General features: G+C 46.3%; 1 protein-coding gene across 2 annotated transcripts; it reads right to left on the bottom strand.

Annotated features, from left to right (window-relative positions):
• Positions 1 to 3,737: 3,737 nt before the first annotated feature.
• SUSD3 (sushi domain containing 3) lies at positions 3,738 to 26,914 on the bottom strand. Of its 2 annotated transcripts, none has more exons than XM_082288636.1 (5): positions 26,804 to 26,914; positions 16,440 to 16,628; positions 13,991 to 14,138; positions 10,987 to 11,154; positions 3,738 to 3,977 (listed from the first exon to the last, which is right to left on the bottom strand). In XM_082288636.1, the coding sequence occupies exons 1-5, from the start codon at positions 26,886 to 26,888 to the stop codon at positions 3,764 to 3,766; spliced, it is 804 nt and encodes a 267-aa protein (XP_082144762.1). In that variant the 5' UTR covers positions 26,889 to 26,914; the 3' UTR covers positions 3,738 to 3,763. The 2 variants fall into 2 exon arrangements, with proteins under 2 accessions (XP_082144762.1, XP_082144763.1); XM_082288637.1 differs by lacking the exon at positions 26,804 to 26,914 and adding an exon at positions 20,046 to 20,152.
• Positions 26,915 to 27,563: the final 649 nt, after the last annotated feature.

Below are 27,563 nucleotides of genomic sequence, written 5' to 3'. Positions count from 1 at the left end.
TTCAGCTATGATAACCTGGAGTATCCACAGGTCTGGACAGTTTTAACTTCCTGTGTATTTACCTGGTGAATTACACACCCCTGATTCTGCTCTATGACACCCTATCCTTGGAAATTTTAACAACATTAGTAAAACAAGATGATGTACATAATGGAAAAATTGTGTATCTCTTGTTTCTGGCACAAGGGAAAAATGAGCATGTAGAATAGGTCCATGTATGCTGATCCCAAGTAGTTCTGATAAGTACTGCACAGATTCTGTGTTGGCTGTTAGGTTGTACATGGGAGAACGAACAGCCAGCTTCACAAACACGTTCTGTACCGCACTTGGCTCCTTATATGATCCCTTGTAAAGCAGAAATCAAGTTTTACACATGAGAAAAAATACTCAACTAATTATTAAAAAACCAAACAATTGAATTCTTTGAAGACAGGAAGCAAATAAAGCTGTTAGAGCATCCTCCCCTTGAAATAGGTGTGTAAATAAACAGTTGACAGATTTGGCAAACTGACATTCTGCAGAGATCTGGGAAGGGCACAAAGCAATTCTGGGTACATGTCCTCACACGGAAGTCATCCCTGTGCCAGCTCTGGGCCTCATCTGACCCCCAGAGCCAAGAATGATGGAGAGGATGGTGTGCAGCCAGCATGGGACCCACAGCCTGGGTGAAGTAAAGGCTAGTACTGGGCATGGGTTAGAAGCCACTGCAGACTCCAGCTCATAGATACAACACATGTCCTGTGGGAAACACTTCTGTGAGCAGTGTGCAAGCCATCAGTTTCATAAAATACACGAGGAAATGCAAGTGTTCTGTAGAAGAAATAAGAGCCTGAATCCAGATGGAACCACTGGCTGGCAAACATTTAAGGGTTACAAGGTTTTAAATGCCTGTTTTAGAGTCTCAGCTGCTTTCATCTCCTTCCTGCACAGCACTTATTTCCCTTCTGACAATAATTATGTTTGTGTGAGCAATAAAGCTAACTCCAGGGGGTGCAGCCATCAGAACTAAGCACAGTCCCAGAGGGAGCCAAGCCACAAATCTTATACAAACAGTTTGGGTGTTGCTTCCTTATCTTGGTATAACTTTGCTGCCTCTTGCATTAGATGCCCAAATAAATGATAGTCATGTAGTGCTCTGGCACAGAGGGTCAGTGAATTTACCTGCCTTCTGTGGTGCTTCCCATGGCTGCCAGCATCCCTGGCAGCTCAAGGGTGCACTTTGTCCCATCCAATATTACTAGGCTTTGCCTCGTGTAGAACAGGAGCCAGGCTGTCTGCTCACATGAAGTGCTGACCCAAACATCCCAACAGGGAATTTATTTCACTTGCAGTCACATTATTGGATTTTAAAGCCACATAATAAAATTAAAACACCAGGGAACTAAATAATGAAATTCAGTGAACATAATCATAGAGATGGGAAGAGGAAGGAAATTCAAAGGAGCTGCAGAGAGGCAGGATCAAGGATATCTTGGCCACCCTTCACACATGTACCTTAAGCATAATATTGCCAGTAGGACAGAACACCTCCATCCCATGCCTATAACTCTATTTAATCCTATGTTGAGATGTATCTCCTTTGTGAAGGAATTGTTTAACTATTTGTTCGACACTTCTGGGCACTTTATAACACATCTTCTTAAAAACTTTCTGGAGCTGCCTGGCACAGCTGCAGCTGATGGACAGGCAACAGAGATGGTGCCAGCCCCAGGCCTAGCTGAAAGATAATGCCACACATGGGATGCAAGAGCACATAGAACCATAGAATCACAGAATGCTTTGGGTTGGAAGGGACCTTAAAGCCCATCTTGTCCACTTCCTGCCATGGGCAGAGACACCTTTCACAATCCCAGGCTGCTCCAAGCCTGTCCAGCCTGGCCTGGGACACTTCCAGGGATCCAGGGGCAGCCACAACTGCTCTGGGCCATGAGTTTGTGTGCCAGGGCCTCCCCACCCTCACAGCCAAGAATTTCTTTCCTGTATCTCACCTAACCCTGCCCTCTGGCAGTGGGAAGCCATTCCCCCTTGTCCCCAGTCCCTCTCCAGCTCTCCTGGAGCCCCTTCAGGCCCTGCAAGGGGCTCTGAGCTCTCCCTGGGGCCTCCTCTTCTCCAGGTGAGCACCCCCAGCTCTCCCAGCCTGGCTCCAGAGCAGAGGGGCTCCAGACCTTGGAGCACCTCTGTGGTCTCCTCTGGACTCTCTCCATCTGCTCCATGTCCTTCCTATGCTGGGGCCTCAGAGCAGGACACAGAGCTTCAGATGAGGTTCCACCAGAGCAGAGGAAGGGACAGAACCACCTCCCTTGACCTGCTGCCCACACTGCTGGGTACAGAAGCTGTCTGGGTCTTACAGAGGACTGAAAACTGCAGGTGAAGTAGTTCACAGCACAACTATGTCCTGATTAATGCTGGGTAGTGTTAACTGGATGAATTGAGAACTTAATTGGGTGGAGTGATGGGAAGTACATCCATTCTCCTTTTTGCAGCACATACCAAGAAGTGTGTTGCACTTTACCTTGGTGTAATGTACATTAGAACTGAACTTATTAGAAATAAGAAAAAAGCTCTTTTGCTGCAACGTCCATGTTATTGAATTTCAAGCCCATGCTTTTGTTCTCTGCAGAGTATGGCCAGGAGAGAAGAGGGCATTTCTAGGCTTGCCAGCAAGCTACAGTAATTTGAATTTCAAAACTGAAGCTTCAGAACTGCAAGTCATGAGAGGATACCTGATTCATAACAAGGGGATATACCACAGAACAATTACTGCAGCTTGCTATAAGGTCATGTTTCCACCCATGAGAGGGATGTGATGATTAAACAGCTGATGACAGTATTAAATAAGGCTTCAACTTGAACAAAAATAACTATACTATAAGTAGGATATACATCTATTTGCATATAAACAGTAGAAAAAGAGCCATATCAGTTACTTAACTACTCAAAAGGGACAAAACAAGGAAAAACCCCACCTTGTTTCCTCACACAATGAACAGGTTAACAATAGGAAAAGAAGGCAGGCTTTCAAAAGCTACCTCAGCCCTTTATTTAGAGCTCTCACAGGGACGATGCTGCAGCAATCCAGAGCTGGCTGCTCTAGGAAGGCTGCAGCGCTGTCCCCACCTGCACACCAGCTGCTCTCGCACTGGGACACCTGTAGAAGCTACAGGAGGTCACTGGTGTGGGCCCCAAGGTGTGCCACAGCACGACACCACATCCCTCCATGTGCCATCTCCTCTCCCACAGGCTGGCAGACCTGGAGATGGGCCTTTGCTGAATCCAATCTCACATGGTCTCTAAACACACAGCAGGTGAATTAAAGACCTTCCTGATACAAAACAGTGGGGCATTTAATTAAAACCAAGTATTTTTGTAGTTCTATCACGTTACTTCGTAAAAATATGGGGGACTTTTCTTTCTGAAATTCTTACAAAACCCACTGGTTCAGAGAAGAGTGAAATCTGAGGGGGGTAATTATTAGCAGCAACTTCATATGAGGCAAATGTGCAAACTGGGTACCACCTCTCTAGCTGTACAGAAGGACATTATGCTTTTGCCATGGGCATAGTGCACAGCAAACCACAGAGAACAGCTATGGATTGACAGCCCCAACATTCATACCTTTATTTGTATCAGACCTTGAAGCATCTTGGAATATAGAAAAATTACAATTTGTATGAAAAATGAAATTTCTATGTTGTCTTTAAGGCACATATTTCTATCAAAATTTCATTTTGGTCCAGAGAAGCAGTTGCATTTCAGACACCAGCTATCCAGGTATCTGGCAGCTTGGTTTGTTGCAACTATCGTCATGACTGTAGACTTCAACAGCGTGTATTGAGTTCACCGTCTGCACTGCAGTGTTGTGCCTCAGTACCCCGTGGGTCCCAGGTGCACCACTGCTCTTGGCTGCCTTCAGCAGCTGATTGTTGTCTTTGCAACACCCAGGAACTACAACATCCCGAGTCCACTCCTCCTGGAACCTGTAAGCACAAAGGGAAAAGTTATTTGTTTTTCATTAATTCTGGTGAAGATACAGAACTTCCTAATCCATTTTATTTGCACACCAGGGATTTCACAAATGACTCATGCTGTAACATAAGCAGTTGCTTCTCCCAGCATCAAAACCAGTTGGTAGCAGTGGGGCAAAAAATTGTGTCCCCATAAAAGCTGATGCAGACTTTGCAAAGACTTGTGAGGTTGGTTTTATTTGGGGTTGAGGCAGATGCTATTTGTTTGCTTGCCATCAAATGAGTCCCCAGCTTCGATGTAGTGCTATGCTATCTGGAGAGTGTGACCAGGAACATTTGGATGCTGAGCCTGGTGCAGAAGAAGCATGCTTGGTTAGTGGAGCACTGCTGGGAGCACAAGAGCCAGCTGTGCTCAGTGGGATTAGAGGTGATATTTGTAGAGCTGCCAGTGGTCACATCGGCCCTTGGCTGCTGGCCCTGGCTACTGCCAGGCCCCCTCCAAAGGGACCACAGGCTGGGACTCCGTGTTTGCAGCACTGGCAGTCTCTGATCCCTCCTACTGCCCACCTTTCCCCATCAGGAAGGGGAGGGTTTGTCCAGCTGTGGGGGAAGCCACCACTTCTGAGGCCACTGCCCCAGACAGCCACACCCCAGCAGTGAATGGTGTGGGCAGAGTAGCAGCAGTGGCAGATGGAGGTGTCAGAGTTTCTGAAAAGATGCTCAGTAAATCACATACCCCTAGTTCAGGAGCACAGGGGGATGCTTGTTCTGAACTCTGCTGCAAGAGGTATGATGGATGCAGGGGGCTTTCTGCACATGGTCTGTGACCAGACAAGTCACAGCCCTTTGGGGAAAATGCTAATTTACTGCAGCCTGAGTGTGGGAGCTTTTGTAAAAGCTGCCCCATCCCTGGAAGTGTCCAAGGCCAGGCTGGATGGAGCTTGGAGCAACCTGGGATAGTGGAAGGTGTCCCTGCCCATGGCAAGGGGTGGAAAGGGATAGTCTTTAAGGCCCCTTTCCAGCCAAACCATTCCATGATTCTGTGATTCTGTAAGTGTAGGATGAGACAGTAGGCACCTCTCTTCCCTGCAATAGAGCAAACCCTGAGGACATCAGAGGGACAGTGAAGCCAGTGGGGTTTCACCTCAGCAGAGTATGAGAAGAGCTATTAAGAGGGTTGCAGTGTCACCAAGGGACACACAACTGTGCATGCAGCGGGCTTTGCCCTGTGTGCATGGCCTTCAGTCAGACACCGCCTTCAGTTTGCTCTCTTATCCTTGGAAGCTCTGTACTTTGTCCTGAATAAGTATGATTGTTTTTTCAAGCACTTCAACTCTCCTTAACCCTAGTTCCCAGCTGGGATACGTCAAAACATCACAGCAGGAGGATCAGAACTCTTCTCTGCACCCTTACCTGGCAATATAAACCTGCCCTGTGTGCTGAACAGCTAAGTGCATGATGCATTTGACATGAACAGCTTTTATCTGACAGATAAAATTTGGAGCTCCCATCAGGGGAGAAGAATAGCCATCACAACATTTGTCAGTGGGGTTTAGAGGATTCACAAGAATATTTTTCTGTGTGACTTGAGAGCTGTTCTTTGCTGGAGGGAAAACACTGTTAACAGGACATCCAAGACGTGTGAGAACACAGCCACAAAGCTGCCTGGTGCTGGTACTGCCTCTCAAAACAGCTTTTATACTGGAGGATGGGAGGGGATTTTTTTGTTGCTGTATGCCTGGTGGCTTTGTACAAGACCCTGGGGTAATCATGAAAGCATTATGAAAACAATAATAGCAGCTCTATTGAAAGCACATGTTGCTGTACACGCCCCCTTTGAGCTCTTGCGATGACAATTGAAATTCACAAATGGGTGTATCTTAAAAGCAGTTTATCCTACCCTTCTAACGGGGCCCCAAGGTGAAACCACAGTTTGCTTCCCCTGTCTCAGCTCTCTTTGAAACCTGCATGTCAAAAGATACTGGGAAGATCTGAGCCTCTAAAAGGTGGCAGTGGGGAACACAGAGCACAGGAAAAACAAGATGAAAAAAACGAGCAACTCCATGAACAGAGAAGCTCAAGGCTGGGCCAGCCACAGGGAAAAACAGGGAAAGGAAATCCGCCCCTCTCCTACGCTGGGTCTCCTCCCCTTCAGTCCTTGGTGCCATGCAATCAAATACTTTGTGTAGGGAACTGTATTAATTCCATACAATTTAATCAAACAGGTCATTTGCCCTTCGCAGCCCTTTCGCTGGGTGCTCTGTGTGGTGCAGTATTAAACCCCACAGTGATGAGCAGTCCTGCACCCCTTCCTGTGCCCTGGCAGCAGCCCACAAGTGCCTCACTGCAATGGTAGCTGAGCAGGGGGACACATTCACACCCACACAGACATTCAAGGACACTGTGCCAATGGTCCCATGTGTGTCCACAGCCTCAGGCACTGCTCTGCGTGCCCCAGCCTGCAGGCAAACACCAGCAACTTCTGACCGGGAGGCCAATCATAACAGAAAATGCACAGACCTTCTGTAGGGAGCGAGAGGCTTGCCTCTCTGGTGACACTGCTGACCTTCATAAGCAGTGATAGACTTTCATAACCCTCAGAGATAGTTTCCCCAGGACAATCTTGCACTGTCAGTGTTGTGGAAAACTATTTGCCCCCTTAATTGTCCCACTGGTGCATCTCTTGGCAGTCATTCCATGTGTCCTGGTGCACTTTCCTTGTTCTACTGGTATTTTCCATTAAGCTTTGCAGCAGTTTGTCTCACAACATGGGTATTTCTCCAAGTGTTCTTCCCTTTCCCTGTGGTAAATCCACACCACTAATAGAGGGGCATCATATCCTTCAGCTTTTTAATCTATTCTACTTATGTGTTCAGCAGGCAAAGAACTGGGAAAGCTCCCTCAAGGGGACAGAGGGCAAGGCAGGAATGTAGCCAGGTGTCCCACCCCATCCTAGAAGGTCCCTTTGCTCACAGCTGTGCTCCTAAGTGAGGCTGGGCAGACATCATTTTTCAGAGCAACATGAATTTCTAATTTGGGCCTTCCCCACAACCCCTTACACAGGATACTGGAAAATTTCCACTATATAGCCACTAAACCAAAGAGAAAAAAACCCTTATTTTAATGCAGAGGTCAAACCCATGGGCTAATCTCACCAACCTTGCATATGACTTCTTGGACTGACTGAAAATGCTGAGCTGCCTCTTCTAATAGCATCCTGGCTCTGGGATTTTCTACAAAACCTTTTCACTTGGAATTCTTTGTTTTTGGATTGCCCTTACTTGCTTTTTGCCAGCAAAGGTAAAGCATCTTGTAGCCAGAAAGGGCTCCGGTACAAAAATTTCAGCTACTAAAAATACCTTCTGTGGGAGAACATACCAGCCTGCTTCTGTGCAGAAGGATTTTTTCTTTTTGGTAATATGCTCCAGCTGTGTGAATAGCTGAAAGGAGGACTTTAAGCCTACTGAGACATGGGCTTTTCCATCTGACTCGCTCCTGCAGTCAGATCAGCTACTTCATAGACAATGGTTTATAACTTGGCCTGGAGCTGTGAAAAATAATTCACCTCTAAACAGCCCAAATTTGGAATGCCCAGCTTCTTCCAAATGCTTCCACACTAGACGAAAAACCACACCAAATTTATTTGATTCTCTTTAGATTGTATTTTTGAGCTGGACTATTTTTTTCTGGTTGTCATCTCAGCTGACAGAGAAAGAAAAGGAGTTTGTGTACAGCTACATTCAGTTCTCCTCAGTGTGGAAAATGCTGGATCATCAATTCTCCCTCATGAAAAATTAGCACATCCCTTGAGTCAAGGGAATATCTATTCCAGGACAGGTTACAGGAATTTTACACTGAAAAGCAAAGCAACAGAGCCAAGGTGTGGCTATTTCTGACCATCACTAGGAAGCTGATGCAAAGTGAAATGAGCTCTCTCAGCGTTTTCTTTATGCTGGCTATCTGTGCTTCTCCTGGGTCACTATCTTCTACACATGCTGATATATAAATAGGTTCCAAATGAGGAGTGCCTGGTTCTTTAATGTCTCCTCATGCCAGAAGGGTTTGCTCTTTGCTCTCACAATGTTACAGTGGTTGCGTGTATTTCACCAGACCAAAAGTGGTTCCAGTTGGATTCAGGCTCCTATTTCTGCTACAGAACACTTGCATTTCCTTGTGTTTTTTATGGAACTGATGGCTTTCACTTAAAGAACAAGTGAAAATGCTACAAACTACTTAAACAAGCACAAGATAGCCCCCTCCCTGCATGGATGTTTAAAATTTAATTGACATACACTACAGCAGGACAGGATAATTCTTTACAGATTTAAAAACTGGCAATGATGTTTATCAAAACAATTGCTTATTTGCATTTCCTCACCCTGTATTTTAAACCCATTTTCCTAGAGCAGCAGTTCTGCTGAGGCTGTTGCACTAGTTTACTGTGAAGCTTTGCCTACTTGCTGAAAACTGAAGGCAGATTTTAAGCTCTGTTAGTTTGGGAGAGGTTTAGGTTGGATATTGGGACAAAATTCCCCACAGAAAGAGTTGTCAAGCCTTGGAACACCTTCACCTGGGGAGCAGCTACAGCTGACCCTGAGCAGTGGGTGCAAGTAGCCCCTGCCAGTGTTAAGCTGACCCCACTCTTCTTTTGGACACCCATTTCTTTAATATAACGCTCAGCGACCTTCACCTCCAGCTCTCAAACGTTACCAGCAGCTGGCACAGAGGAAGGACAGCTGCCATTAAGCTTCTCTTTACTGATATTTTACCCTGTGCCTGTCACGGGGCAGAGGACAACCTGCCTGCTTGGGCAGCTGCCAGATCCAAGCTCTCCCACATGGCTGCTTGCTTGGATGGCAGAGGACTGTTTGCCTCGGGTGGTGGGTGCCCATGCAAGTATTCCAGAGAATTACTGCACGGTCAGGTATCATTCTTCGTCAGAAAATAACTGACTCAAAAATAACATATCCTGGTACATCCTGCAGTCAGGCTCAGTGAGAGCCATTCCCAACATGTTCACAAGTCCTCTGCCCAGCAATCCTCCTGGGGACTGTTTTGGAGGCTCATGGACATTGTTTTCCTCTAACTACACGGCCCAGGGCTGCAGCTAATCTCCCTTCCCTAGATACAGACCCATTTTCCCAGTTAATCTGGCTCAAACCTCTGCACCACAGAGCAAGCTGCTATCTCTGCTGCTCTGGACTTCTGAGAAGCAATGTTGGGGAAACACCTCCCTCCCAGCAGCACCATGATCTGTAACTTTTTTTTCCCCTCTCAACATTATTTAGCATTTCAATAATGTAAGAGAGCAGATATGCTGTAAATACGTGCAGCTCATGCGTATAAGACCTTCTGCTAAAAACTGGTATGTTCATCCTCATTATGATTCCTTACATCCAAATGAAAGAGGTGGCATCAGCAGTCACTGCACTCTGTAGTTAATGACCCCGGGTATTTGTACACATATTTCTTACCATTTCAAAGCAATTTGTTCAAGCAGCAAAGCATTCAGAATGAGGCTCATTATAATTAAAGTAGTTGCCACTAAAATGCAGTGTTTCCCTGCAAAACTATATAATCATGGTGTTTGTTCTGTGCTTCAAACATGAGGGGAAAAAGTTCTAATTTTGTGGCAGACAGGTCCACAACAGCACGGTGGAGCCTACTGTCACACAGCTGGGCTTCTCTGTTATTTATAACTTCCACACATCAGCATTCTGTACCTGCATCATGTCACCTCGTTGCAGCCAAAATTATCTTGTCAGCATACTAAGGCACTGCTTTAACCAGCTAGAGTTTTTTAATCCTAAATTTGTCTGTAAACCTTAACAAATACCTTACCTGCCTGAAAGGAGTTTTTATTTTACATTGCCTTGCCTGAAAGAATTGGCTTTTTATTTTATCTCTTCTTACAGTATTTTGATCCCAAAGTACTGAATCAAAATGTTAACCTCTAAATCTATTCAAATATGTCTGAAAAGTAGCATGACCTACATGCTTTTCTAGTAAAAAATAAATTAAGATATACTGAAGAGAGCCTTCTTCAAGGGTGCATAAGATTGTTTTCTGTTGGTAAGCACTAGAAATCACTGGTACTGCTATACAGAAAGGCAGTACAGGTGAGCAGTAAATTAAAAGCAAAAAAGGACGGTGCAGTATATTATTGTATATGACAACGAAGCAGAACCCAGAGGGGGTAAAAGACACAATGATGTGTGTTTATACAAATGGTATTAGCAAAACAGTGATTAGATTTTACACATATTCATTTTTCTGTTTTTCTTCTGTTGGCACCATCACAGTCAGTGTAACACACCTAGACACACTCAGAGATGATTCTGAACAAGCACAAAGAACTCCTGTGCTCACCATCCATGCACCCACAGTATGTGATGCACTTTATTCCAGTGAGGACGTGTCTTTGGCCTATCCCAGAGTCAGGGTTCCCACACTGGAATTCTTGCTGCCTTGGGGATGAGGATCCTGTTGTTCTTGTGCTGCACCCCCTCATAACCAAGCAGTTCTCAGGGGAGCTTTCCTGCTCACTGTGGGATGAATGGCGATGCTTGATGTTCACCTCGAGCCCTCCTGCAGCCCCAGGTGTCCCAGGCTGCCTCCACTCCCAAGGCTCCTAAGGGAAGGCAAGTTGCACCTTGATCCCACTGACCAATACAGAGCAGGGACTTCTCTGCTGCAGTTTAACATCAGTTTAACAAATCCAACTTAAACCTTCTCACTAGCTAATCTGGTGCAACCTCCCCTTTAGACCAGGCTCAACCAGACACTCCTGGGGAAGGAAGCAGCTGCAGCCATAAGAGGGGAGGTCACACTCAATCCTCTGCTGTTGCCTTTTGACAACATTAATTCCCCACAAGACAGCCAAGTTCAAGGACAAGCCCTGACAACCCATGGGCATCAGGTCCTCTTCAGGGGCCTCTCTTTAAAATACATTTTCAAGAATCCTGTTTCTAAAATTCGTTCCACAAATTCATTCAAACCTACTATATTTGAACAGCCTTACCTGTAGAAGCCTTGGTTATCATATGCCATGTGAGTCACATCATCAAATACAGATGTATTCCTGAGTTTCTTATTGTTGTTGTTATTGTTTCTTCCCTTAAAACCAAAGTAAGCAGCTTGCATGTGCTCCAGTTCTTCAGTTCTTAGGTGGTACCACAGCTGCATATCTCTGTGAATATACCAAGCAGTAGAATACAGTATTGTGATATACGGCTGCACAGCTGAGCTGTTATCTGACCACAGACCTGACTCTCTAGAGTTTAAATCTAATTCCAGGTTTACTGAAGAAAGCACTTAAACACATGCTGAACTTCATGTGCAAGCCAAACGTGTAGAGATTTAAATAATACTTTAAGATAGGGAGTTCTTCAATAGCATAAATATTCTGTAAAATAGTGCTATTTTAAGTACTGTCCATCACTCTTCAAAAACAAGCAAACAAACAAAAAAATGAGAGCAATTTTCTTATGAGCACCAGTGGATAGTTCAAAGGAACAAACCTCCAAGGATTATGTCTGTTTGATTCAGTGTTTTTTCAGACTACAGGTAATAAGAAAAGTCAGATAAGGTGGAATGCGTCCGTGTTCTCATGGACCTTCATCAGTGACATCAAGCCACATTCTGTTGTGTGTGAAAAGACTACAGACCATCTCCATTTTATGGAATAAATTATTTCAGGAAATAAATCATTTTCTGTGACTTTTTGCAGCACTGCTATTCCTAAGGTTTCCAAAATCACCAGGCAGGTTGAAAAGATACTGACATAAAAATGGAGGAGACAGATAATGTTGCCTTTGCTAAGTTTAGGGCATATTCCCTCACTGTCAGAATTCTCTTTTGGAAAGGCTCAGGGCTGTTTTCATGCTGCTCTCTGCAACTCTGAGGCAAGAAAAAATCCACAATTTAGTTTCTTGTTTTTAAAAGAAGTCTCAGATTCACAGAATCACAGACATTCTCACTGGCTGACGGGACAAGATTAAATTGTGAGAGCTGGCGACACTGATTTGGGTGCCATTTCTGTCTTCTTGGGAGGCAATCTTGCTCTTTCCAAAGAAAACAGCAGCCGTGCTCCCTCAGTGGGACAAAATCTGTGAGGAGGCGGAATGGTGGGAGGACTTTCAGCAGCCTTCGTCCTTTCTCTCTTCAAAACACATGTGGATGTGGCATTTGGGGACACAGTTTAGTTGTGAACACGGTGGTGGTGATGAGAGTTTGACTTAAGGGTCTTCTCCAATCCTAATGATTCTGTGATTCTATTAAACACAAGATGGCATGTCAAAGATCATTAGACACCTTGAAAGGCAGGTTTGTAGGCAGAGGTGATCTCTAAGGTGACCAACTAAAAGAGCCAAAAGAAGCAGACAAGGCAGACTTCAGAGCTACAGGCAAGGTGGGGACATCCTCTCTGCTCCATAGGTAAAGATCACCTTGTCTTTCAGATATTGTCTAAGAGACACTTATTTCACTATTCTCCCCCCAAGAGTTCTCATTTTGTATTAAGTTATCAAGCCTGAAGCTTTTTGTCAGATTAATGCTTTGTGCATCCAGAAGTCGATCCACTTTTCCACCTCCATCACCAACAGAGATGCTGCCACTGCGCCTGACAAGTTTCACACAGGGTTATGCTACTTTTTCTCTCATGACATGGACAGTTTGTACATTACTTCAATTCCTTCTGACAGAAGGGATAAGACAGACAATGTCTGCAGTGCCCCCAGGTTTCTTCTTGGAGCTGGGCTCTGTTGCCAATGGGATGGAGCAGCTCCTTCAGGAGACAGGGGAAGGAGCACAGGGGCAGCTGGGAACCGAGAAGCTCTCAGCAAAAGGAATAATTTTCAGCCTGATGACAGAATCAGGTCATAATGTCCAGTGTGAAGGGCTTTTATTTTGTAAGAGAAAAATATCAAGTCATCACAATAATGGGAATGGCTAATTCTTACAAAACTTCATTTAAAATAAATGAAAAACAAGGACTTTGATATGAATAGTCTTATCAAAAAGAAGAGTGGCAATTCCAAAAATGTCAATCAACCTTTCATTTCAAAGCAACTTATTCATGCTACCAGTAAAAATCTAACATTATGATTGACACTAAGGACTTCCATTTTTTGACTCAAAAAATTTCTTTCAAGGGAAGCAGAAAATCTCTATTTGGCTGCACTCAGATTTCAAATGACAGAAGTTCCCCCTTCAGCTGGTTCCCATGCAGCTTCAGACAAAGCGCAGCTCAGCATAGAAACCTTCACTGCTGTCACCGCAGCCTCCCTCCACTCCACCCGAGGGACTGGTGGGGATAACTAGCAAGAAAAGCGAGAGGGAAACAAAGTTCCCATGGAAAACCTTCTGCAGCAGTGACTGTGGGTGGAGGCTCTCAGGAGCAACAGCAGCTCGGCTCCAGCCCACAGCCAAATGGGCTCCTGCTGACACTATCCATATTGAGTTTTAATAATGGACTGGATTGAAAATTTGACTTCTTCTTACTCCTGTTTCTCATCCACTGATTTGTGCTCCAAGTCAGAAGACAAAATCCTCTGTCCTTCCAGCCCCACGCTGTGACAGCTTTGAGGATGCTCTGCAGATGGTGAGGGCCTTGGATGGCTCTGGCACAGGGAGATTCAATTTCCCAGCAGTGTTCAAAGAAAGAAAGGAAAAAATGAAAGAAATAGAGTAGAAGGGGAAACACTGCCAATCTTCAATAACTTGAGGAGAGAAATAGTGTGCATGAAAATAAGACTTGTGTGTTCAGCTTCTGCATAATCCTGGGTAAATCCAGATCTGCCCAGGCCTGTTGAGGTTATCAGATATTAACAGACATCAGGTACTTAAATACTCTGGAATTCCAAGTCTTTCTATGCCTAAAGCCTGACCTACAAATTAAGGATTTTAAGTAATTCACATCATTGCAGTGCTGCAAGCAGCAAATCCTTTGAAGCTCTCTGCTATCATAGCAATGTATATATGATGTACACTCTTACACTGTTATTAAAACTGTCTTCTTGACATACCTTTGAGTTCTCCTCCTCTCACTTTTCTTCACACACTTGATCAGACAGCAAGTTAGGAAAGCCATGGACATCAGCAGAATGACAGCACAGCTCACAATGGAGGCAATCACTGCGACCTTAAAGCCAAAAGTCTCATATTTTGATACGGCTGCAGCAAAGCAAACACAGAATACATGTTTCTAAGATCAGTCCACAAATTTATCTTTTACATTTTCGTTAAACCATGCTGAAACCTACCTGCTTCACACTTCTGCTCAGTGAGGACTTTCACATTCATATGTATCAAGATACCAGAGTATCTTGGCTTCAGCTTTGAGCTATGCAAGCCTCAAACTGGACTATTTAAAAGTCTCCTGTTTATAAGTTACTAATGAACTGCTCACAAGTATTTCACCACTGCAACTAATTAAACACAGTGCTCTTAGCACTGCAGTAGCTAAAAAGCACAACTCTGTTGGCAGATCAAATGCAGATGAACTGCAGAGTCTTTATTAACAAAGACTGAAGCTACAAAAACAAATACTAACAGGGGTAAATAAGCTTAAAGAAGCCATTTAGAGCAAGGTCAGTTCCATGTAATCAGGTCTTCCTCTGGGGAAGGATGTGGGGTGGAAGAAGTGACCTGCAGGGCTGAGTGTTCACAGGGATCTGATGGTGGAAAGTGAGTTCCCCAGACAAAAAGAGGAGTGGGAATGCGGTGTGGCACAGCTAACGTAGGTCCCTGCCAACTCACTTGGAGCAGTAAGCATGTCTTCCTTCAAAACTCATCTAGTTTTCCCAATGTCACAATGACCAGAATCACAAATGGTTCAGCTGAGCTCCACACAAAGCATTATATTTTTGCACCCTCTGGGGGAAGGATTTCTCTCATTTTTCTTTTATGGGATCTCCAAACAAGAGGTAAGAATAGCTGAGTGTGTGAGAGAGCACTAAGTGTCTGTAAGAGCAATGTATCCAGTGGGGATTTGAAATGACATGACGTCTGAGGCGCAAACTGAGATGCTCAAAGCTCAGAGGTACCAAGTTTGCTTGGGTCTTCTTCTAGTCAAACTAGTAACAACCTTATAATAAATAAGCAGGAACATAGCATGAAAGGTAGTTAATGCTGTTGCCATTCAGACACTATTTCTCTATATGGTAACTTTCCCATGCAGCTGCCCACAGGCAACAACCAAGAATTGTTCAAAAAATATCACTGTGTTTCTTTTACAGCAAAAACATTGTCAGAAAAGACTGCCAGGATATGAGAGGTTTGCAAATATGCTTGCACATCAGCTGGTCATTCCCATTGTCTTGGGGGTGATTTATGATGCTAGCCTATTCCCTGATCGTCTGCTTTATGCCCCCAAATGGTTGCTGTATCTTTAAGGTGGGTGCGGGGGAAGGGGGAGCCTTGGGGCTCTTTGCTGGGCATTTCCAAAGCTCTCTGCCCAGGTGTCCGGCGTGCAGTGCAGTTTGGGTTTTTGCTTGGCTAGCTTGGAGTTCTTTTTGTTAGCCCAGGCAGAATTTTTTTTTTTTTTTCCTTTCCCTGGCCTTGGAGAGGCTGCAGCAGCAATCCTTCAGCGGCTTTTCGAGGTGACCTGGACGGTTTGGTTTTGGTCCGAGATCAGCGAAAACAACCGGCAGGAGAAGAATCGGTCGGGAGCGGCGGGGAAGGCGGGCGCTCCGTTTCGGCCCCACGTCTCGGAAAAAGCCGAGCCGGAGAGAGGAAGCCCACCTCCTTCATGTGCTGTGGACAGGGGACCAACACCAGAGATTCACCAGGTTCCCATCTACTTGCCCGAGCTGCTGCGTGAACCTTTTGGGTTTTTTTCCCTGAGACAGGAGCTGGTGCCATCTTTCTCCCCACCACAGTTGGCCCTTGTGGTTTTTTTTCTTTCCCTGGCATTTTGGGTTTTTGTTCCAGTGTGGGGGAAAGGGGGAGTGGGTGGGTGTTTAAGGTCTGACAGTTCAATATCTAACATTTATTTACCTTTTTTCCTGTGCTGTGTGGGCACTCTGTTTGTCAATAAACGGTTGGGGTTTTTTTCACTTTCATCCACTAGTATTCATTTCTTATTGGTGGAAAGGGATTGCTGGAACCCCTTTTTTTAGAGGAAATACTCATTCCAGAGTGTTTTTCTCCTAAACTTGTCTCGAAACCGAGACACCCATACATTCTCTAAAGCAGCATACAGCTTTTAGCTAGAGACACAGTTATTCCAGGTGCCACGCTACCAGTGATGTGAGATCAGGGATGAATCCAACAGTCTTTTCTGTGTTATGATAATGACATGTCAGAACACATATGGAGTGGAACTACCATCAGTGGGGCAACTTTGAAGAAAATTGAATTTGTCTTTTTGTTTGCGTAAGTATCTAGAATGAATCCTAACGCTGCAGAGATACGCAGGGCAAAACGAACACACCAATCCCAAAGGGAGGGAGAACAGTTCGGGAAGAACCTTACGCTTGCAGAAGGGCACTCCGGCTGTCCACTGCGTGCTGTTCCCTTTCCAAATGCAGGTGACGATTCCCGGCCCTTCCAGCTGGTGCTCAGTGGAGCACTGGAACGCGACCACTGTCCCCACGTCTGTGCCGTTGCCATGAAGGACCTGGAGGGAGCCGAGCTGGGGTGGGAGGAGGCGGCTGCACTGCCCTGCAGAGCAAGCACACAGGCACACAATGCAGCACCACAGCCAAGAGTGACGGGCCACTGAGCTTTTATTGACACCAGACTATAAATCAGTTCCAGTTAATGGTCAAAACAAGTACCGATGCTGGCTGCTCTGCCAAGCACCAGCCCATGGCCAACCTCCCTCCATCAGTGCAGCACTCCTCCAGCACAAAGCAACTCATGTTGTGACACTATCTGCTCAGACTGGTACATGCTGAACACTGAAACACTAAAAACACTGTCATTTCTGAGTGGCATGGTCCCCTACGGATCCCTGTCTTGTTGGATTCTGTTTAATTTAGTACTCAGGCTGGCATCTTCCATGCTGGGAGTATTCATTATGCATCTTCCCCCACGCAAATTTCCAAGATCTAGTGGACTGATCATGCAGTTCAGCCTACTTGGTAGCATCTTGGCATGGTCCAACCAAAACTTTCTGTCTTTACAGGCACTGCGCCTCTGTTTGGCTTGGCTGAAAGGGGCCAAGTGGGTCAAAACCACAGGAAGGGGCATAGAAAGACATACACGTACAACTTAACTCCCCTTTCAAATGACAAACTCTGCTTTACAGTAAATAATTAATTTTTAATACATTTTTGTTCATTCAGCATTTCTGTTACTTTGTTGTTTATACAGCTGCTCTTTGAGCCATGGAGCTGTTCTCCCCTTGGCCACCTAATGTCAGCCACTAACTTCATACACTAAGTTTTATTGTCACAACATTTGTTGTTCACAGTCATTTTAAACAAAACTTTCCATGTCAGGCCATTAAGACAACATATAACATCCAGATAACTTCAGAGGCAACAAATACTTTTTCTGGGTCTGTACATGCACATTGACAGAATGTGGAAACTCAGAGTTTTAACACTTACAAAATACCAGCACTGCTTCTGCATCAGCACCCAAGTTCCCTATTTTTCACTGGATTTCCAAATGACTTGAGAAAACTCAGAGGCACAGTGCAGCAAGCACTATGATGACACACACAAAAATGTTAAAAGGGGGAAAATATATTTTCCACATCTACAGGCAAAAAAGAAACTACAGCCTCCATGAGAACATCCTGACAGAACCACATGTGGTTAGCAAATCTGTTTTACTTTTAATGCTAAAACTCCTCCCATGTCATTAATTGTTGTTAAGCTCCTAGCTCATACCACAGCAGGCAGGTGTCCCACCTGTCTATCTCCAGTTCATGCTCTTAAACCCCCTGTCCCTGGAAAACAAACCCAAAGGAATCTCAGCAAAAAACCAAACAGAAGTCCCAGTGACAATTACTGGGCTAATCTACTGAGTAAATATGTACCAAGCACTAGCTTTTACTACCACACCTCTTTAATTCCATGCAGATTATTTGTTTGTTTTTCCACTTCTTTCAGTCACTTATTACGGTAGCAATTGGCCTCAATGAGAGCAAATATTTTCTATAGGACTTGTTTCTCTTCATCTCTTGTCCTTCCCACCACTATTAGCTACCTGTAATGTTTTTCTAGTTAGCCATGGCATTCAATTTTCTGGTGGGTTAATTTTACCCTTACATCTCCAAAGAATCATGTTTAAGTAAGCTTCCATCCTTATACTTACATAAGCAGATGTTCCATATAGATTTCTTTTTGAATAGTCTTCAGGCATGTTTATCAGACTAAATCTACTACAGTCAAGAATTTTATTATTTTTTTATTAATATAATTTGTTTGTTTGTTTGTTTTCAACTGAGACTGGTGTCCGAGGCTGCACTGCTGCCTGGTAAAACACTAACATTCGTGCTGACCAGATTTACATTTTGATTTTTATTTCCTTTATAAACATCTAGAAAATGTCATGTTCAGGTCTTGGTTTGCATAACTGTTGGCACCCAGAAATGTAAAAGTGAAAAACTGTAATATTGAATAAATGCCCTAATTAGAGAGCTGGAGGCTCTCTGCTCTAGAGACCTTTAAGGTTCCTTCCAACCCAAAACCTCCTGTGATTCTGCAGTTCCATGATTCAAGTTCCTGCAGCTATTTCCGCAGCTTTTTGTAAAGCAAGAGCTGATTTATACAAACACAATTCTCAGCTTGGCCTCACGCTGAGAGGATATCCAGTGTTCAAAAATCTCCGAATCTGATGTTGCTGTGTGGCAGCACAGAACAGCACTGGCTACAGCAAACAGATTATTGCATATGACAAATAACTGTCCTCAAAGTAAAGACAGACACTGAAGTGCAGCATCCTCCATAAAGTCTTAACTCACCCCAACCTCTGGGTTCAGAAATAGACACATACATAATTTCCAGGCAGTGAAAAATAGAGTAATGCAAGAATTAAAATAATCCAAAATATCTCTTCTCACGTACGGCCAGGATTATCTATATTGCAAAATCGATTTGTCAAAAGCAGGAACCATATGGTCTCGCTGTCAGCGAGCTGTGGGTTTATGTTTTGCTGGTAAGAAAAAAGAAATGAGAGAGCAACCTACGCACGCCTGCCTGGTAAACATTTCCTGTGCTCCTTCCACAGCAAAACGGTGACTAAAAATCAAATACATTGTGCAAATATCTACCAAAATGATCTAAACTCAGAAGTTATTACCTGGAAGCATGTTAGCAAGACTTGTTGTCTATGCAGAAAGAGAGTGATCCACGCCTTCACCTCATTATTCCCAGACACACGTAAGTCACCCCTTTGCATTGCTTACTGTTGGCTATTTAATATCACTAAAACATGCTGGAATAACTAGATGCCAGAAAGCCAGAGAACACTAGGTTCTATCAACCCTGTAGAAAAAAACCACACCAATATTATTCCTGCAAATCTCTTTTCCTACAGAAGCACCCCTCGGAAATTGGTGTCTCTGAAATCACAGGCATGCTGTTGAGCATCCACAGCAATCTCACAGAAGAGCTCTGGAAAGAGCTCACTGTGTTAAAAAGCAAAAGAAAAGCAGCTAGAGGTGAAACATGAAATAAAGCAGATGTAGCAAAGCATCTTGTATAGAGTGAAACTGTCTGGCCTGGCACTGGTCTCCTCACCACCATGCCTTTGCTCCCTTGCAGAGCAGGCCACGAGTCCTGCCAAGGCTGGGCTTTTAAACCAACAATTGGCTACCAGGATCTGATCCTCCCATGAGAAAATCCAGATGCTGACATGGCTTTTTAAGAAATTAGTGTTAAACATGACACCAGACCAACAGCAAAAGAGCAGGGTGAGATCCAGGCTCTTGAAGCTGCAAAGATTGACCAAGGTGCCTAGCTGTGCTGCAGTTCCCAGGAAGCTGCTGTGGAGATGCTGGAAAGTGATACACTAGCTGGAAAGCCAGCCACTGGAGAAGCCAAAAGAAACCCCACATGTATTTCTGCAGGGAAAGCACATGTCTGCTAGGAGTCATGGATAGAGGAAGGATGAAGAATGCCTCACCAGACAACTGGACAGGGCAGAGGTTGTGTGCTGTCCCATGGGAAGCCTCCTGCAGCATCTCTGGAGGAAGGGCAGCATCCCTGTGTGTCCACTGCCCACCCTCAACACATTCCCACTCTCCTCCACAGCTCTGGGTGCTGCAGGACACGGAGCTCAGCCTTGCCTGGCTCTGGGTTATCTGCCTGCAACAACTCCGTGATGGGGTTTGTGCACACTGACGTGCACGTGCTGCGGTACTGAACGTGGCCGATAAGAGCAGATGTGCCTGGACGATGTGGCCGGTGGCCTCTTGCTTATGCACGACACTTGCCAGACTGGGCACAACCTCTACAGATGGCAGAAATCCCCACTGGTGGGGGCACATTGCACTGACCTACCTTGACCAAAAAAATTCTCAAGCAGGAAGGGTCCAAAGCTGGACCAAAACCACTTCAGTCATTAAAAAATCCACTCCCAACATGAAATTTCAGGTGGACCAGACCTGTTTGCTATTTGATGGTTATATATTCATTTTTTGCCAAAAAGCTTAAAACATAAGAATTGCATTTCCACAAAGAATTGATTTGTAAAGAATATAGAAACTTTTCAACCTTTTCTCTTTGAAACCACTTTCCTGTTTTAAAACAGATGATGGAATACAGGTTTGTTAGTTTTCATCGGGAATTTCCAACTACCCTGTTAAGCAAAACCAGCCTGAATGCTGCAGACCTTACCTGCATTTCCTCCACCTGGCTGGCCCACTTTGGCCTCTCTAAGTCCTTCTTCCTTCCCAAGAGCAATCTGAAGCTGCTCCTGTCCTTGGTTTGCTGTGTTAAGCTGTGAAATGCACACCACAGAGCTGTGACCTGGTATCCACTGTCTGCAAGAATTTCTGTGAATAATTGGTTTAAACACCAGTCTGAAAAAGTTAGCAATAGCATGCCTTTTATTATGGTGATAGAAGTCATTCATGGGCTGAGAAACCAACAGCCAGCTTTAAAACCCTTTTCTGCGGTTTTACCGCTTTTAATTTTTCTTCTCTCCTTCTTAGTTCTTTTCCTGACAGGGTTTGGCTTTCCTATTCCTGGGCTTCCCAGAGGGACGTGCAGCCAGGAGCTTGGCCAGGGACACCAGAGCAACCTGCAAACTTCATGGTGTGAGAGCCACAGAGCATCCTGCCAGGAACTGCTCTAGCACAGCAATGCCTAACAGCACAAGTCAATAAACATATCTGCTTTTGGCCTCCCTGGACACAGGAATTCCTGCAAGATGGCATGAAGATTGATGGGAATGCCAGTAAAAGGACAGGGAACCAGTGCACTGTGTTTACTTTTTCCCACTTAAAAAGTCAATGATTGCAGGTGAGTTATGCACAGAATGACAAGTAGCTCGAGAGAGCAGAGCAGAGGACAGCAGCCCCATGCCCTCCCCTTCCTTTGTACATAGCTAGGAAACTCAGGGCGACACCTGAGAATTCAGCTTCTGGGCTGGAACAGATTAAAATGAATGAAAACCTTATTCCTAATATAAATTTCTGCAGGTATTAACAATAATGGGCCAAACACCAGAGCTCTCTTGCCTGCGCAAAACTGCCCCTGGCTTCATGGGCCACAACTTTTTAGAGCAAAGCAGAACCCCTTTGTCCAGTCCAGATGCCTCTTTTGACCCAATCAACTAGCAAAGATCTTGGGAATAACTGTATCTATAAGCAGAAACCTTCCTGGGTGTAATTCTGCTTTTACATGAAGGCACAAATTTCTGCTCTTCTGAACAGGAAAAATCAAAACTCAAAACTTGCCCTTTGCACCTCTCTGAGCCCCTGCAGCCCAAACCATCCTCCCACACACTGTTCCCAGCCCAAATGTGCACTCAGGAAATTTTGTACACCATCCCTTCACTCTTACTCACCTTCTGTCCCCATTTTCACCTCTCCTCAAATCTATTCCAAATCAAACCTACTCTGCTTAGGAGTCTGGAATACATGAGCAGCATTGTGTCTGGCTTTATTTCATCCCAGAAATAATAACAGAATCATCTCTCCCAGGTCTGTTGGAGGAAAGGTAAGCAGTTAACCCATCCCTTTCCCTGACAGTGCTTCTACCAGCTTCTACCAGCCACCACCACTCCAGTTTGGGCTGAGGTAGCCATGAGGTAGCTGCCTCCCCAGGATGCTGCTGGGCCACAGGGGCTCTGCTCTGCTGCAAAGGCACCAGCTCAGCCCCATCCCTGAGACCCTCAGCAGACACAGGAATTGATTTATTTTGGGGAGCAGTTGCTCATTCTGCAACTTCTGCATTTCTCTCTGTCATCTGACAACCAAATGAGAGGCAGACATCCATGCAGACTGCAAAATCACCTCTCTGCCAATCCTGATCCACTGAGCTAGTCAAAACTGTTCTTTAGAATAACATGCTTGCTCATCTGCAGCTGCATTTCAAAGACAGCATGTCAATAAAATGCCTAAATGAAAACTAGCCATTGTCGTAGCTAGAACGAAGCACTGGAGAACATCACAGGGAACAATCTTGCACTTGTGGAGGACTCAGAAAACCCAGTAACTCTTTTCCTTCTCTATTTTGTACTGTTCTAGAGTTTTAATGACAAGCACAAAAATCCTTCAGCAGTATCAATGCCTGGTGCAAATGCCTAACCACCCAGATTAACACCTTGCAGTACAGGAGATAAAGCCAATTAGCTGATATTCTGCAACTGTCACTTCTTTTACATTACTTAGTACAAAGTTTGACTTTGAGCTCATGGGAGAACAAGAAAGGAGAAATAACCCTGAAGAAATTACAAGCCCATATAGTCCAGGTTGTATCACCTTCTGCCTCATGGAAATGGAAATTTGGGATCCATGTTTTCTTCTGCAGCCTAAAAACTGAACCACAGAATCTCAGGGACAAGGTGCTAAAATTCCATGCACATGTTCTGCAAAGCAGCAGCGCTCCTGGCTTTGAAGAACAACTTTGCTTTTGCCGTCCTGGAAGAGCAACTGTATGTTCTTAGTAACATAATTTCAGTTTCTGCACTGCCAAGGAAACTCACTCCAGAAAAATAAAGTTGCTCACAACAAAAGAACAGACATCTTAAGGCACACCAAAGATACATCCATCCTGGTACCTGCATCCCACCATGGCCACCAACATCCAGGGTACGACTGAGCCAATACATGGTGATCCCTCTTCTATCCTCCAGCAAGCTGCAAACTTTTATCTGTTCTAAGCCAGAGACCCTGTCCCTTTCTTCCAGTGGTGTCTGCTAGATAATTTCTTCCACAACTAGGTCTGAGTGGAGTATTCACTACAGCCTGCAGCATTTCCCATCTCATGAATCCTCTCCCCTTCCCTGGTCTGGAAACTGGAGGGACGAGGCAGAACCACAACTACAGACAACAGCCCAGCAGTGAGACCTACTAATTTATAACCCGTCATAATGATGAGTGTTTCTGCCACACCCTGCATTTATTTTCCCTTTGTCTGTGGCTGCACTGAAGTGTATGTTGATGCATCTCTGTGTTTACAAAAGTATGTGCTGCCTGGTCTGAAAGAGCTACAGGAGGGTACTGAGGAATGAGAGGAATCACAGCAAAAAAAAAAGGTACCACCCTGGATAACCAGAGGGCCAGAGCCTCCCGCTTCAGCAACATAAAGACTAAAACTAATGATACACCTTTGTTGCTCCTTCTTCTTTTTCCTATTTCACCCAAAAGCCCCCAGTATAATCTGAACAGCTTCAGAGGCATCAGTACCTCAGTGGCACAGCCTGACGACAGCACCCTGCTCCGTGGGGATTCCCACAGGACAGGAGAGTGCTCTGACACAAGCCTTTCAGAATCTCAGAGGCTTCTCCAGAGAATTTACTGAGCCTGGCAAGCGCTGGTCGATGAGTGTCCATAGTGCACTACCGCAGCAAGGCAGCAACGCTGTGATGCTGCTGTGACAGCAAAACAACCGCGGTGCAGTGTGGAACACGTACCAGCAGCTGCATCACGCAACAGGGTAATAGACTGAATGGCAGAAGGCTTCTTCTCAGCTTTCAGACATTTGTTGTGCTCTTCCCCTGCCCCATGCTCCCATCCTGCACATTTGCTGACCTTCCCTTGGGGTAAGCCAGGCTCCCACAGCTCCTCTGGGAAACAGTGCTGACCCTCCCCAAATACAGGGCGGGATCGTTCTCCCTGCTCCTGTCAGAGGGAGACACCAGTCCTTCAAAAGAAGTCAAGACCAGAAAAAGAAAAGGGCGTCTGAATCTCACAGCTGTGTCTCAGGAAGCTCTAAGACCCTCTAAGCACTACAGGCATCAAGGCTGTACTAAGGAACTTCCTTTAATTTCTCTCTCATTCATGCCTTAATTCAAATGGAAATCCTGCCACATTTTTTTCATCCTCTCAAAAGGAACATGTGAGGAATTTATCTGTGCAAATCTTTATTATTGCCTGATTGCTCACAGCCTGAAATAATGTAAGGGAGCGCGGAGCATGAAAAAGGATCACCAATAACAACATGATGCAACGAAAGATGCTGTATAAATATTGTGCAACAACTGGCTGCAAACATGGATGTATCAATAACATGGTCGCATTTAAATGAAGCATCCTGAACAAGAGTTCAATTTAAAATTATACAAGTAGCCATCACTTTAGCTATCTAAACTGCTGAGGGCTACCAGCAGTACGTCCACCTGACTCAATATATTCATAGTTCCAAATGGGTGTTGGTGAAGGTGGAATCGCACCATGGCAACCTCCATGAAGTAGCAGAGAGGTGTTGAGACAGCAGACACCCAACTGAGGTCTGTGTGCTCAAGCATCACTGCTGGTCCTACAGCCAATGCAGCAGCTCCATGCAGCACAGACAAGCACTGACCCAGAGTATTTCAGTTTAGCACCTTACTGAGAATTCCTGCTCCGTGGTTTTGGTGTAGTTGGCTTGGAAAAAATGGTCTTTGTTGTTCTGGCTGGAGACATGGCTGACAGGAGCGAGGTCTACAGATATCCAAGGGATTAACTGAGGGTGGATTTCTAATTCGAACACCAAATATTTTTTGGTAGATTGGCACTTCTAGCTGTTTTGCCACAGATCTACATAGAGCAAGATTAACCTATACAGAATCAGAAAGGCTGAGTGTAACACAGGACATGCCACTTCCAAAACTTCCAAAACTTTTAGTGTGAGCAAACCCAGCCCCACAAGACTTTGACACAACATATAAAAGCAGCCAAATATACATGATTTTAAAAAAGAGAAAAGTCAATAACTAGCAACACTATCAGGCTAGAGCAACAAGGTCTACACTTGGGTTTGAGTTAATTCTCTAAGCAGGCTTCCCAGAACTTGTTTCTCATTTTCAAATGAACTGCTCTATTAAATTCAAATTAAACAGTTAAGCACATTCAGAGGATACAATTTAAAGCATTGCTACGGTAGTAGCACAAATATGTTTGCCAATTTCTATAGGCACAACAAAATCAGATCATTAATAAAGTCTGTTAGAACTTCACGAGCCAATGAAATCGCAAGGATACGAGAGGACAGGCTGTGCACAAGAAGGATGTCCCTGGATTTCAGGAGCACTCAGCCCTGCTTGCACTGAAGCCAGGGAAAAGCCTCTCTGCCCTGTGATCTGAATTACAGAGGAAGAAACCCCAGCAAGTAGCAGGTCACCGCAGCTGCACCAAGCTCCAGCATCCTTCCATCTCACCTTGCTCTCAGACTCCAGAGGCAGCTGCGGCTGGGAGCAAGCATCTCCTGCTGCCCCAGACAGCAGGTCCAGACCATGGCTCTGCTCCTCCCAGGCCCAGACATCCACCAATGCCGCAGACCTGTGCAGTGGACATGTCCCACCAGTTCAGGGCCAGACCCTCTGTCACCTCGCATTATCCCCAAATTATTGAACTCACTTAAGTCAAAGAGGTTTTGAAAGGATGTTATGGTCTATGCAATTGAATGAGTAACAAAACTCAAGGGAAGAGAAAGATAAGAAGGAAAAAGCTTTGATTGGTTTCTCATTCCACCCCTCAATGTATTACCATATTCCATTAAAACACTGATGTCTTAATTTCCTTCCCAGCCCAGTGACATGTGCCCAGGGACGACGTCTCTGAAAACCAGCACCGTCCATCCTTGCCAGACACTCCCCTCTGCACCCATGCACTCGTCCCCAGTGCCTGCGGCCACCCCAGCGAGTGAACCCCAGACTTCTATCATTGAACCGCAGCGCCTCCTCTCTGAGATCAACAACCCCCCTGGGGCTCCAGCAGCCCCCCGGGTCACCCGCTCGGACGGCTCCGGAGCGGGGCTGCTGTGTGCCGCCCTGGGCGTGCTCGCCCCCTCCGCCAGACCCGCAGCCCAGGACTGGCCCCGCTCGCCCCCCCGAGTGCAGCCCCGGCAGAGCTGTCCCAGGGTCGCCGGGACCCGCCGGGACCGCCCCGTGATGGGGGCGGCTCCGGGACACCCGTCCCGAGGCGCTGCGAACCCGAGAACTTCACGGTGCGGAGCGGCCGGAGGCGGCACAGAGTGGGACGGGAGGGGCCCCTCCGGAGCTGAGTGGGAAGGTAACGCAGCCCCGGCTGGGGTCTCCCGCGCCCCTTCGCGGGGGACATACAGCACCTCTGTCCCAGGGTACCGCATCCTGCCCCGGTCACCCCGCATCCGTACGCGGGAGGGATCCTGCACCGTGACAGGGGTCTGGCGCTGCCCCGGCTGGCATCCTCCCTCCCCTCCGGTGCGACGCAGGACGGAACTCGTGCGAGGAACGATGCGGGACCACGCTCGTACCTGTGTATCCGCGGGGGCCGCCGCTGTCCCGCCCGAGCGCGGGGGTGCGCGGCGCGTCCAGCCCGGGCGCGGTGGCTGCCGGCATGGCTCTGCCGAGAGGCCGAGCCGCCGGGCAGGTGCACCCGCACCCTCCTCCGCCCTCCCTCCGCCGGGGCCGGGCCGGGGGGAGCAGCACGTCCCGCAGGAGCCCCCGCCAGGCGCCCGCCCCGTGGCCCCTCCGCGACACCCTCGGGGCGGGGCAGGAGGGGCAGCGCAGAGAGAGGAGGGGCCACTCGGGGCTGGCGCAGCCGGGCCGCCGCCGGAGCCCCGGGGCGCCGGAAAGCGCCGTGCCCTGACAGCGCCGGGGTTCGGCCCGGCCCTTCCCCGGCCCGCGCGGCGCCCCACGAGCGGCCGGGCGGGGATGCGGCACCGCCCGGGACGCCGGGCCGGGGCTGCCTATCCCCCCCTGCCCGCCCTGCCTGCCCTGCCCGCTGCCTGCCCCTCGCTGCCTGCCGTGCCTCCTGCCTGCCGCCCGTCCACTTCCTCTCCTCCTCTACTACCTGCCGTCAGTCCCCGATGCAGCCAGGTTGGCGTTCACAGCCTGCAGAGCCTCAGGTACCCAGTCTGGTTCTCGTGGGTCTAGTCTTGCAAACACTGTCTACTGCTCTTCATGCAGTTACATTCCAGGAGCTGAATCGCATACATCCAGTTTATGGTCTACAAAGTTGTGTTTGTTTTCACTGGGATCTGCAGCTAAACCCACTGGATAGTTCCCAGGTCC

The sequence above is a fragment of the Coloeus monedula genome, assembly GCF_965178545.1.
Source record: "Coloeus monedula genome assembly, chromosome: 11".
Taxonomy (NCBI): domain Eukaryota; kingdom Metazoa; phylum Chordata; class Aves; order Passeriformes; family Corvidae; genus Coloeus; species Coloeus monedula.
Note: the sequence above shows the minus strand (reverse complement) of the source record. Positions and strands in the feature narration are given on the sequence as shown.